The sequence below is a fragment of the Lepidochelys kempii genome, chromosome 23 (assembly GCF_965140265.1).
Source record: "Lepidochelys kempii isolate rLepKem1 chromosome 23, rLepKem1.hap2, whole genome shotgun sequence".
Lineage (NCBI taxonomy): Eukaryota > Metazoa > Chordata > Testudines > Cheloniidae > Lepidochelys > Lepidochelys kempii.
The window spans coordinates 1,599,690-1,613,142 of NC_133278.1; the positions used below are offsets into that span (position 1 = coordinate 1,599,690).

Here is a 13,453-nt window from a genome sequence, read left to right on the forward strand (position 1 = left end):
ATGCAAAAGGTCTCTTGGAAGGTATCGTTACAAAGCTTATCATCTCCTGAGTGTGGGCATCCTATTTGTATAAATGTATCACTCTTGTGTCTGAAACTAGGAATATGAAACATAACTCTGAGGGCCTATTGTAATTACGCAAAGTGTGGGCCACTAATGGTGGTCTGGAATCTTGATGGCTCCCATTGACCAGGACAATTGACTGTAGATGGCTGTTTACTGCCCATTCCCCGCCCACCTGCTCTGGGGAGAGGCTCGTTGGCAATCAATAATCAAGGCTCGGCATAATTAGTGGGGGTCTGACCCACTCCAATTTATTAGCTAATTCAAAGAGTGCAGCTAAACCAGCTTCTGTGGGTGTTAGCATGGGAGTTACCTGAACAGTGACCAAACCTATGAAACCCTGAAACTGGGCCCTGCAGCCATGAGGTTCAGAGAACCTGCCTGCAGCCTGGCCCAGCTCCACCCCAGACTGCTGTGACCGATTTCCCACTGCACAGTCCGGGCTTTGCTGCTTATTCAGCATCTCCCGGTTGCATGTGGTTTGCACATGGCTTACTCCATCAAGAGAACAGCGCGCTGGCTTAAAAGACTGTCTCCTAGTGCGAGCAGCAAGCCATTATTAAGCATCGTGCTACTCTGGCTAACGGACTAGCTACGAGGCCTAGCAACAGACTGACCCATCAGTAAATAGACTCTTGGAGCAGCCATGGCCAAGTGCGGGAGAGGGGTGGGTGTGTGTGTGTGTGTGCAAAGCAAAGGTGTCAGGGAGCTGTGATTCCCTTGCCCAGTGGGGAAATACAAGCTATCCTCTACCCTAAGTGGGACTTTCACACAGCCAGATCCCCCACTGGCTCCTTTTTCGGATAGGGCCAGTTCTCCATCTAATGCAGGTCTGGTTCCTTTGTGTTTCTCCCTCCCCCAGGCTGCCCCGAGAAGTCCCGTCTGTTTCCGTGGGGCGGCTAGCGCGGGACCAGACAGATCTCGTAGCTGCAGGGCAGGGTGGCGAACCCGATCAGCTTCGGGGAGATGTCGATGTCTTTGGGCACGACGGGGGAGCGGAAGCGGAAGTTCTGCAGGATGCTGGTGAGGAAGAGGAAGAGTTCCATACGCGCCAGCATCTCCCCGAAACAATACCGTTTCCCTAGGAGAGAAGACAGAGGAGGCGTCATGGGCTGGCCAGAGCAGGGTTCCGGGGGCAGGTGAGAATCTGGGAGGGGGTCTCACCCCTTGTCCAAACTCTGCCCCAGCCTGGAGCAATGGGGATTGTTGGGGAGATTGGGCACCATTCGTTTGAAGATCTAAAGAGGGGAGGCCGCATTACTTTGCTGTGCTGGGAGGGGTTAATGAGGCAGATCTTTGAGCTATAGACAGTCACTGACTTCGGGAAAGCGGCCGGACGCTCTGAGCACTGCAGCTGGGCAAATAACAGGGGAGAAAAGTCCCCCTGCTCTGTTCAGTGATCCTGACCTGGGACGGACTGCGAGGACCCAGGAGGATGGAGAAATAGCACACTCGGGATGGAGATATTACCATCTGAATGGATCACTGTGATCATCTCGCCTAACCTCAGCAAAGCACATACAGGAGAATCTCATTCAGTTACTTCCGCTACTGAGCCCAGTAACCTGTGTTCAGCTAAAGCATCTCTTCCGGAAAGGCAGCCAGCCTGGATCTGCAGCATCCAAGCGATGGAGAACGGCCCCCCCGCCCGACTCCTGGGAAGCTGTTCCGGGGCTAATTCCCCCCAGTGTTAAAAATTTGCACTTTAATTCGAGTTGGAATTTACCACCAAGCTTCAGCTTTTGGTCTTTGGCTCCCATTCTGCCTTTGCTAGATTAGGGACCCCGCTGCTGTCAGAACCCAGTTCTCCTCCCAGGCGGTGCTGATAGACTGGGATCAAGCCACCCCTTAACCTCCTCTCCACTCAGCTCCTGGAGTCTTTCTGTTCAGCAGCTTTTCCAGACCTCCAATGCTGCCTGCTGCTCTCCTCTGAACCCTTTCCAGTTTGTCAGCACCTTGTGTGAGGCGTGGATACCAGAACTGGACACGGTGTCCCAGTCCCGGTCTCACCAATGCTGCATTCAGAGGTAACGTCACCGGTCTACTCCTGGGCCATGTTCCCCATGGCTCCCTGGGCAGGAACACGCCCGATCGCACCATTGGGAGACTTGTATTCACTGGTGTGAGGAGCAAACGATCGAGCCAAAACGAGAAAAAGAACCAAGCTACTCCTGTGGGGTGGCCCACAGATGATAATGACCCCAGGTGTGTCTGTCGGCCTCACCCGAGTTCAGGGCACCATTGTGCTAGGCTCTGGACAGACCCACAGGGAGAGACAGTCCCTGCCCCAAAGAGCTCACAAGGCCCTGCTTCCCCACGGGACTTCAGTGCACACTAACCCCTGCGTGTGAGTGAACAGCCCCCTTGACCGCAATGGAGTGACATTGATTTACACCAGCTGAGGATCTTGCCCCACTGACTCCAATGGAGTGGCACTGATTTACACCGCCTGAGGATCTGGCCTCACAATTCTCCGTACACAAATTCAGCTCAGCAGGTTGAGATCTAGCAGCCGGGGGGCTGAGCCAGGCCTAGATCTCGCTGCTTGGGACGCTCGGAACCGAGCTCTGCTAAGGGATTCGTACCTATTGAGAAGGGCACGAAGGCGTCGCTCTTCTTAAACTGGCCGTCCCCATCCAGGAAATGGCTGGGGTCGAAGGTGTCGGGGCTGCTGAATTGCGAGGGGTCATACAGCACGGATCCCAGCACCGGGTACACCTCCGTCCCCTGGGGAAAGAGACGGTGACAAACAGCAACGATTAAACGCCGATAACCCACAGCACTGGATGCTGGGGCACAATTCAGGGTCGTTCTAACCATGGGAGGAATTTGCAATACAAGCCGATATCAAAATTCAAGTGGCCAGGAGAGGCCAGCATCCAAGGTTCATATCTTGTGTCTCCAATGCCCTCTGCTCTGGGGACTGCACGCTGCTCCTCCCAGAGTGGGAATACCAACAGTAAGTACAAGACACACTGGGCCAGATCCCCAGCTGATGAACCGAAACTGATCAGCACTAGCTGCGCAGACCCCAACCGAGATCAGGGCCCGGTCGTGCCGGGTACTGCACCGACATAGTGAGAGACTCTCCTTGCCCCAAAGAGCTCCCAGTGTAAATAGACAAACAAAAGCTCATTAACTGCATGCAAGTTAATTTAACAGATGGGGGAAACTGAGGCACAGAGTGATGTCCAAGGTCACATAATGAGTCAGTGGCAGAGCTGGGAATTGGACGCAGACAATGAGTAGGAGGGAAAGTGAGTCGCCCGAGGTCCTGTAGCAGAGCTGGGAACAGACACCAGGTCTCATAAGCCCCAGTCCGGTGCCCAGCCAACTAGACCACACGACTTCCCAGAGGCTGGCAGAGAACCCAGGCATCCTGAGCTCCAGACCACCACGCTGCCTGATGTACCACCTTGCTTCTGTGCGGAAAGCAGACACTGGGGCAATGCTGAGCCCGACCCAGCCATGGGGCGGGGCGGGGGACAGACGCCCCAGGGGCCTACCTTGGGAAGAGTGTATCCCCGGAACTGGGTGTCCCGGGTCACCCGGCGCGCCAGGCCCATGGGGATGACGTCACAGAACCTCTGGAACTCGTGGATGACGGCGTCGGTGTAGGGCATCCGGCTCCGGTCCTCCATGCTCGGGGCGCGGTTCCGCCCGATCACCCGGTCGATCTCCTCGTGGATCCTCTCTGCAGAGACGGCAGCACGGCTCAAAGGGGGGCCCTGTGTGAATCCGGATTGACCCCTGGGGAACCGAGATCAGAATCTGGCCCTGCCCCCCCCTGCAGTCAGGGAGTGACTCTGGATTGATCCCATGGGAGCTGAGATCAGGATCGGGCCCTGACCCCATTGCAGTCAGGGAGTGACTCTGGATTGGCCCTGGGGGAACCGAGATCAGAATCTGGCCCTGCTCCCACTGCAGTCAGGGAGTGACTCTGGATTGATCCCATGGGAGCTGAGATCAGGATCTGGCCCTGCTCCCACTGCAGTCAGGAGATGACTCTGGATCAGCCCCAGAGGAACCGAGATCTGAATCCAGCCCCTGGAATTGGAATCGGAAATAGCCACAGTGACCCGGCGTTCCCTGACTGTCGGCTTCCTTTCAATCACGATGGAGTGACACACACAGGACCCTGCTCCCATGTCAAACTCGCTGCCGAGCTGTGACTGTCCGGCCCCATCCGGAGCTGGTGTAAATGGAGGAACCGCCGCTGCCCTCAGCAGAGCCCGGCCGATTTACACCGGCTGAGGATCTGGTCCTTTGTGTTTCCTTTGTCCCCCCTTTCCAGTTACCTTCGATCTCCGGGTGTTTCAGCAGCAGGAGGAATCCATAGCGCAGGGTGGTGCTGACGGTCTCTGTCCCAGCGAAGAAGACATTGAACACCGTCAGAACAATGTTCTTCAGGGAAAACTCAGAGGAAGGATTTTGCTTTTCCTTTGAAAGACCAAGAAAAAAAATGCCAGGATGCTTGTGAGACCTCTGGGCTGGGAACAGAATCTGGCCGGGACTCCCTTACACTGTATAGACGCCAGGTCAGCACCCATGAGTGCGAGGAGCTGCACGGATCCCAGCCGAAATCAGGGCCCCCGTTGGGGCGGGAGATAGAGTGAGGGACAATCCCTGCTCCAAGGAGCTTACAGTCTCAGAGGATGGCCCTCCATCCCCATTGTATAGATTGGGAAACCGAGGCACAATGCAATGCTGTGATTCGACTAAGGCCACATGGCGGTCAGTGACAGAGCCCCGATTTCCTGAGTTCCAGCCCAGTGCTTTCACCAAAGCCCGTTGTTCCTAGCCATTTATGGGGCTCGATTTCTCTGCCCCAGGGGGTTTGAGGCCTGAACCGACCCCGTTACAAATTGAACCCCTGGTTATAATCAGGCCGTTTGGTCTCTCAGGCCTGATGCTGACCCCACTGAGTCGTCCCCTCCGGCTACTGCCGGTACCTGCTGCATTTTGACCAGGAAGCAGTCGATGAAATCCCGAGGAGCGCTGGGGTCCAGGGTCTCCTGGTTCGCCTTCACCTTCCTCTCGATGAACTTTTCCAGCCCTGCCAGCTGCTTGAATGCTTCGCGCTGGGGGCCGGGCAGGTAGCGCATGGTGTCCGAGAACATCTCGTAGAGCTGGGGGGCACAGAGAGCAAAGACCCCACTGAACTCAGGGTGGGTTGAGACCTGATCTATCTCTCTATATCTATCCCCATCTCCATCCCCATTCCACCAACCTATCTATCTATCTATCCCCATCCACTCTATCTATCTATCTATCTATCTATCTATCTATCTATCTATCTATTCCCATCCACCCCATCTATCTATCTATCTATCTATCTATCTATCTATCTATCTATCTATCTATCTATCTATCTATCTATCTATCTATCTATCCCCATCCACCCCATCTATCTATCTATCTATCCCCAGACACCCCTGTATCTAATCTATCTATCTACCTCCATACCCCCACCTCTATCTAATCTATATCTATCTATCCCCAGACATCCCCTCTATCTATCCATCCCCAGACACCCCCATCTATCTATCTATCTATCTATCTATCTATCTATCTATCTATCTATCTATCTATCTATCTATCTATCTATCTTTAACACCATTATAAATGTTGGGGGCAAAGCGGGGTTTGGGGGAGAGGCTGGCAGCTCGCGACCCCCGCCCCCATGAAGTAACCTCACAACCCCCTGAGGGGTCCCGACCCCCAGTTTGAGAACCCCTGTTCTATCCTCACCCCACTCCTCAATCTATCTACCCATCCCCATACATGCCCCCTCCCTTTCCCCATTCACACTGTCCATCCCCCGACATTCCCCTTTATCTATTTCACACCCATCACTGCAGATCCCAGGTTTTCCTCTTCGCTGCCCCCCCAGCATTCTTGCATCCCCCTCCGCTCCCCTAGCTAACCGGCGCCTCCCCTGCTCCCCGCAGCCCGGGGCAGGCAGGTCTCGGAGCTGTGGGATGTGGCCTGGGGCGCTCTCCTCCCCACCCCCCCAGCGTACCTGCCCCCAGGCCGTGGCGGTGAAGCGGAAGCTCTCGGTGATCATGTAGAGCAGGGAGAGGAACTCCTTGTCCTCGTAGTCGAACCGGTCCCCGAAGACCACGGAGCTGATGACGTTGGAGACCGTGCGGCTCAGGAAGTAGGTGGGGTCAAAGGGCAAACCTAGCAGGGGTACAGCCAGCGTTGGGTGGGGCACAGGTGAGCCGGGGGGCTGTGCCACGGACCTATCTGCTGCTACAGCCCCCGTGGTCCCCAGGGACCCCCCTCTCCATGATCTCGCAGCCGCCACCTGCCATGCAGACACATGCCTGTAAGCTCCGCCCTGGGCAAAGGGGCCACGAAGCCTAGAGGTGAACACCGGACAAGTGCCCCGAGACAACAATGGCGTCGGTGCCCCACTCCGGTTCCCAGGACCGTGGCATCTCAGCACTGCACCATCTTCACCCGACTCCCGACCCCCATCTCAGCAGGACCGGGGGTCTGTCCTAAGTGAACAGAGATCTCCTGAACACCTTGCTCGAGCCCTGCTGGGATGACCTGTGCCTCAGTTTCCCCACCCACCTGATGGGATAATGCTCCCAACCTCCTTTGTAAGCCGCTTTGGGAGTGATGGACAAACCCTGCTCTGAGGTTAATTGGTGTGGGGTGGAGACACGGCTGATTAACTGCCGCTGGGGGGCCGGCCTCATTGACCCCAGTGGAGCTGCGGCCAGTTCACACCAGCTGGGGGTCTGGAGCCCCCCGACTCACGTGGCCCCGGCACCGGAGGAACAGGACACTGACAAACCTTTCGTGCCCCGCAAGGCTTCCAGCAGGAAACGAGTCTCCTCCAGGATCCGCTCCTCGATGCCTCGCTTCCCCACCCCGAAGTTCCTCAGTGTGGTGATGGAGAATCGGCGCAGCTGCTTCGCTCTCTCCCCGTTGCTGAAGGCCACTCCTGGGGCAGATGAAAGAGCAGAAGGAACCAAATGACTGGAGGGTACCTAGCATGACGCCAGTTTTTTAAAAGGGCTCCAGAGGTGATCCCGGCAATTACAGGCCTGTAAGCCTGACTTCAGTACCGGGCAAACTGAACAAAATCTTCAGACACAGAGATGAACATAAATTGTTGGGGAAAAGTCAACATGGTTTTAGTAAAGGGAAATCATGCCTCACCAATCTACTAGAATTCTTTGGGGGATCAACAAGCATGTGGACCAAGGAGATCCAGTGGAGATAATGTACTTAGATTTCCAGAAAGCCTTTGACAAGGTCCCTCACCAAAGGCTCTTAGGCAAAGTGAGCTGCCATGGGATAAGAGGGAAGGTGCTCTCATGGATCGGTAACTGGTTGGAAGATAGGAAACAAAGGGTAGGAATAAATGGTCATTTTTTAGAATGGAGAGAGGTAAATAGTGGTGTCCCCCAGGGGTCTGCCCTGGGCCCAGTCCTATTTAACATATTCAAAAATGATCTAGAAAAAGAGGTAAACCGAGAGGTGGCAAAATTTGCAGATGATACAAAACTACTCAAGATAGTTAAGTCCCAGGCAGGCTGTGAAGAGCTCCAAAAGGATCTCACAAAACTGGGGGACTGGGCAACAACATGGCAGATGAAATTCAGCGTTGATAAGTGCAAAGTAATGCACATTGGAAAGCATAATCCCAACTGTACATATACAAGGATGGGGTCTGAATTAGCTGTTACCACTCCAGAGAGATCTTGGAGTCACTGCGGAGAGTTCTCTGAAAACATCCACTCCACGGGCAGCGGCAGCCAAAAAAGCCAACAGGATGCTGGGAATAGTCGAAGAAAGTGACAGATAATAAGACAGAAAATATCACGTTGCCTCTATATCCATCCATGGGACGCCCACAGCTTGAATCCTGCGTGCGGATGTGTTCGCCCCATCTCGAAAAAGATAGATTGGAATTGGAAAAGGTTCAGAAAAGGGCAACAACAATGATTAGCAAAAAGAAAAGGAGGACTTGTGGCACCTTAGAGACTAACCAATTTATTTGAGCATGAGCTTTCGTGAGCTACAGCTCACTTCATCTGTAGCTCACGAAAGCTCATGCTCAAATAAATGGGTTAGTCTCTAAGGTGCCACAAGTCCTCCTTTTCTTTTTGCGAATACAGACTAACACGGCTGCTACTCTGAAACAATGATTAGGGGTATGGAACGGCTGCCGCATGAGGAGAGATTAAGAAGACGGGGACTTGTCAGCTTGGAAAAGAAACAACTCAGGGGGGGGATAAAATACGGGTCCATAAAATCATTAGGGGTGTGGAGAAAGTAGATAAGGACGTGTTGTTTACTCCTTCTCATAACACAAGAACTAGGGGTCAGCCAATGAAATGAATAGGCAGCAGGTTTAAAACGAACCAAAGGCAGTATTTTTTCACACAACGCACAGTCAACCTGTGGAACTCCTTGCCAGAGGATGTTGTGAAGGCCAAGACCATAACAGGGTTCAAAAAAGAACTAGAGCAGTTCATGGCGGATACGTCCATCAATGGCTATTAGCCAGGATGGGCAGGGATGGTGTCCCTAGCCTCTGTTTGCCAGGAGCTGGGAATGGACAACAGGATGGATCACTTAGTGATTCCCTGTTCTGTTCATTCCCTCTGGGGCACCTGGCACTGGCTACTGTCGGAAGACAGGACACTGGGCTGGATGGACCTTTGGTCTGACCCGGTCTGGCTGTTCTTGTGAGGACTCAAAAGTTGACCACCCCTGAGTTTTGAAAGTTTACTGAGGTTTTTTCCTTTGCGCGGTGGGGGTGGGTGGAGAGAGAAAGCAAGTGCAAAAGGCCAAATGAAATGGGGGGGGGGGGGATTTTTTAAAATGGTTTCCCCCCCCCCCCCCGAAATGAGAATCCCTCCCCACATTGCTTTTGGACCTGCTCCCCGGATCGACGCCTGAGCTGAGACGCTCCCTATCCGCAGCCTGGCGGAGCGGAGCGGTGGATCCGTCTCCCAGGAGCTAACGGGAGGGAGGCTGCTCCCTGCCTCGATCGGTGGTTGCATAAAGCCAGATACTGCCAGGATTTCTGGGAACAGCCCAGCCAGCCCCGCCTCCGCTCTGCCCCAAGCTATTGGGCACGTCCCCAGACGGAGCGGGTCGGGACTGAGCGACTCTGCCCCGGCCGGGAGCTGCCCCCTCTGCGCCCCCCGGCTGGCTCCCCTCCCGCGCACGCGACTGACCGTAGCCCTGGGCGATCCAGTCGAAGGTGGCTTGTTTCCCGCGCCCGCTGAAGTCCTCGGCCTGGTCCAGCAGGGCCTCCTTCACCGCCTGGTAGCCGCACAGCACCACCACCCGCCGGGGGCCCAGCTGGAGGGTGTAGACGGGGCCGTAGCACTCGCTCAGCTGAGACGGAGACGCCGTGTGGGACGGGGGCACGGAGCGTCGGGGACACCCAGACACGCGCCCTGCCCCCCCCGCACCCCCCACAGGCGCCTGCCTGTCCCCCACTCCCCGCCTCTCCCCTCCCTGCCACCCCCCCCATGATCCTCCGCCCCCCGGACACACCAATCCCTGCACCTCTGCTCTCACACAGCAAAGCCCCTCTGCCCCCCCTCCAGCCCTAGTGCCCCCGCCCCAACACACCAGCCCCAGAGATACCCGGGGTCGAGCTCCTCACAGAACTTAATAAAGCTCCTGCAGGCTGAGCAGGTCGGCGGCTCTGAGGGGGCATCGGTGGGCACTGGAGAGCCCCTCGTGGGGTCAGGCCACCCGGGACGTCCCGGGAAAAGCCCACCTACCTTCATGAGCGACTTGCGCATGTTGCTGAGGTCGACCTGCAGCAGGTTCCCGAGGAGGGGCAGCGGGGTGGGCCCCGGGGGCATTTCCCCCCGGCCCTGCAGTTGCCGCCAGGTGGAGAGGAGCAGGAGGCAGGAGAGGCAGATGACCAGGAACAGGCTGATGGCTCCCAGGGGATCCATGGCTGGCTGGGAGCCTCCCCCGCTCCGCTGCCCTTCTCCCGTGGTCCAGCGCTGCGGGCGGTTATATAGCCGGCCAGCAGGGACCCTGGCATCGGTGCCTCTCTTGCGTAAGCCACTTGTGCAACTGAGGCCTGGCTTCCCTCCAACCCCGGGGTAGGGCTGGTAGAATGAGGGATTCAGGATTCCCGGGGCACAGAGGCTGGAGCAAGGTCAGTTTGTTTGTCTGTCCTCCCACCGGGCCACCCCCATCTTGACCAAACACCAGTGCTCGGTCGGGGGGCAGATGAGGGCGGGGGGCGGGGGGTTTGATATTGGACACCCGAGTCTGGAAACGCTTCAGACAAAGACATTGGGCTGGAAGGAGCAACCAGTCCCCCCGGAGCCTTCCATTTTCCTGGGCTAAACTGGCCCAGCTCTTGGAGGCCTCTTCTGCACCAGGAGCTACGCGGGCTTTGCTTCGTGGCTGAGCTCTGGGCTGCGGGAGGCGTAGGGGAAGCCGGTGGAATTCGATCCAAGAAGGCAGAGGGCAGACAGGCAAGATAGACTGTGAAGTTATTCCCCAAGATAGACGGAGAGGGGGACGGAGGGATGGAGGGGGGGACGGATGGGGATGGGACGGACGGGGGGACAGGCGCAGATGGACGGGGGGACGGACGGGTGCAGGGGTGCGGAGATGGGGTGGGTGGATAGACGGAGAGGCGGACGGAGGGATGGAGGGGGGGGACGGATGGGGATGGGACGGACGGGGGGACAGGTGCAGATGGACGGGGGGACGGACGGGTGCAGGGGTGCGGAGATGGGGTGGGTGGATAGACGGAGAGGTGGACGGAGGGATGGAGGGGTGGACGGATGGGTGCAGGGGTGCGGAGATGGGGTGGGTGGATAGACGGAGAGGGGGACGGAGGGATGGAGGGGGGGACGGATGGGGATGGGACGGACGGGGGGACAGGCGCAGATGGACGGGGGGACGGACGGGTGCAGGGGTGCGGAGATGGGGTGGGTGGATAGACGGAGAGGGGGACGGAGGGATGGAGGGGGGGACGGATGGGGATGGGACGGACGGGGGGACAGGCGCAGATGGACGGGGGGATGGACGGGTGCAGGGGTGCGGAGATGGGGTGGGTGGATAGACGGAGAGGGGGACGGAGGGATGGACGGGGGGACGGACGGGCGCAGGGGTGCGGAGATGGGGTGGGTGGATAGACGGAGAGGGGGACGGAGGGATGGAGGGGGGGACGGATGGGGATGGGACGGACGGGGGGACAGGCGCAGATGGACGGGGGGACGGACGGGTGCAGGGGTGCGGAGATGGGGTGGGTGGATAGACGGAGAGGGGGACGGAGGGATGGAGGGGGGGACGGATGGGGATGGGACGGACGGGGGGACAGGCGCAGATGGACGGGGGGACGGACGGGTGCAGGGGTGCGGAGATGGGGTGGGTGGATAGACGGAGAGGGGGACGGAGGGATGGACGGGGGGACGGACGGGCGCAGGGGTGCGGAGATGGGGTGGGTGGATAGACGGAGAGGGGGACGGAGGGATGGAGGGATGGACGGATGGGGATGGGACGGACGGGGGGACAGGCGCAGATGGACGGAAGGACGGACGGGCGCAGGGGTGCGGAGATGGGGTGGGTGGATAGACGGAGAGGGGGACGGAGGGATGGAGGGGGGGACGGATGGGGATGGGATGGACGGGGGGACAGGTGCAGATGGACGGGGGGACGGACGGGTGCAGAGGTGCGGAGATGGGGTGGGTGGATAGACGGAGAGGGGGACGGAGGGATGGAGGGGGGGACGGATGGGGATGGGACGGACGGGGGGACAGGCGCAGATGGACGGGGGGACGGACGGGTGCAGGGGTGCGGAGATGGGGTGGGTGGATAGACGGAGAGGGGGACGGAGGGATGGACGGGGGGACGGACGGGCGCAGGGGTGCGGAGATGGGGTGGGTGGATAGACGGAGAGGGGGACGGAGGGATGGAGGGATGGACGGATGGGGATGGGACGGACGGGGGGACAGGCGCAGATGGACGGAAGGACGGACGGGCGCAGGGGTGCGGAGATGGGGTGGGTGGATAGACGGAGAGGGGGACGGAGGGATGGAGGGGGGGACGGATGGGGATGGGATGGACGGGGGGACAGGTGCAGATGGACGGGGGGACGGACGGGTGCAGGGGTGCGGAGATGGGGTGGGTGGATAGACGGAGAGGGGGACGGAGGGATGGAGGGGGGGACGGATGGGGATGGGACGGACGGGGGGACAGGCGCAGATGGACGGGGGGACGGACGGGTGCAGGGGTACGGAGATGGGGTGGGTGGATAGACGGAGAGGCGGACGGAGGGATGGAGGGGGGGATGGATGGGGATGGGACGGACGGGGGGACAGGCGCAGATGGACGGAAGGACGGATGGGCGCAGGGGTGCGGAGATGGGGTGGGTGGATAGACGGAGAGGGGGACGGAGGGATGGAGGGGGGGACGGATGGGGATGGGACGGACGGGGGGACAGGCGCAGATGGACGGAAGGACGGATGGGCGCAGGGGTGCGGAGATGGGGTGGGTGGATAGACGGAGAGGGGGACGGAGGGATGGAGGGGGGGACGGATGGGGATGGGACGGTGTGACGATGTGACGCAGCAGGGAGGGGGGAGTGTTGACCTGGGAATGTGCCCTGGGGATGGGAGACCTGAGAACCTGTCACCTGAGCCAGGAGGGGGAGGTGACACCTCGGCCAGGAATGTGAACAGGGGCTGCAGCAGGGAACCTGCTGGGTGGGTTTAGTTTCAGTTTGGGGCTGGACTGAACTGAGCGGGGTCACGCTGACCAGTGACCTGGGAAGTTCGGGGCCCCCTCTCCGGGACAGCGCATCCGCTATCAGGTTGGCCCTTCCCTTCACGTGGACCACGTCCATGTCGTAATCCTGCAGGAGCAGGCTCCATCTCAGGAGTTTGGCGTTGGCTCCTTTCATCTGGTGCAGCCAGGTCAGGGGAGAGTGGTTGGTGTAGACGGTGAAGTGTCGCCCGAAGAGATAGGGCTCTAGTTTCTTGAGGGCCCACACCATGGCCAGGCACTCCTTCTCGATGGCCGCGTAGTGTTGCTCCCGGGGTAGGAACTTCTTGCTCAGGTACACGATGGGGTGTCTCTCCCCCTTTTCATCCTCCTGCATTAACACCGCCCCCAGTCCCGTGTCGGAGGCGTTGGTGAACACCACAAAGGGCTTGTCAAAGTCTGGGTTTGCCAGAACTGGGCCACTGACCAGAGCCTTCTTCAGCGCCCGGAAAGCCACCTGGCACTGCTCGGTCCAGACCACCTTGTCTGGCTTCCCCTTCTTGCATAGCTCCGTGATGGGGGTGGCGATGGCGCTAAAGTGGGGCACAAATCTTCGGTAGTATCCTGCCATCCCAATAAAGGCTTGGACCTGCTTTTTGGTGTGGGGAGCGGGCCA

The 13,453-nt window shown here is 58.5% G+C and overlaps 1 protein-coding gene across 2 annotated transcripts; it reads right to left on the reverse strand.

Annotated features, from left to right (window-relative positions):
* Positions 1–284: 284 nt before the first annotated feature.
* Positions 285–10,131, reverse strand: LOC140901975 (cytochrome P450 2A13-like). Of its 2 annotated transcripts, none has more exons than XM_073321488.1 (9): positions 9,828–10,131; positions 9,270–9,396; positions 6,872–7,021; positions 6,086–6,246; positions 5,016–5,192; positions 4,362–4,503; positions 3,570–3,757; positions 2,649–2,790; positions 285–1,144 (listed from the first exon to the last, which is right to left on the reverse strand). In XM_073321488.1, exons 1-9 carry the CDS (start codon positions 10,005–10,007, stop codon positions 963–965), a joined length of 1,449 nt encoding a protein of 482 aa, XP_073177589.1. In that variant the 5' UTR covers positions 10,008–10,131; the 3' UTR covers positions 285–962. The 2 variants fall into 2 exon arrangements, with proteins under 2 accessions (XP_073177589.1, XP_073177588.1); XM_073321487.1 differs by having other exon boundaries at positions 9,270–9,432; positions 9,828–10,070.
* Positions 10,132–13,453: the final 3,322 nt, after the last annotated feature.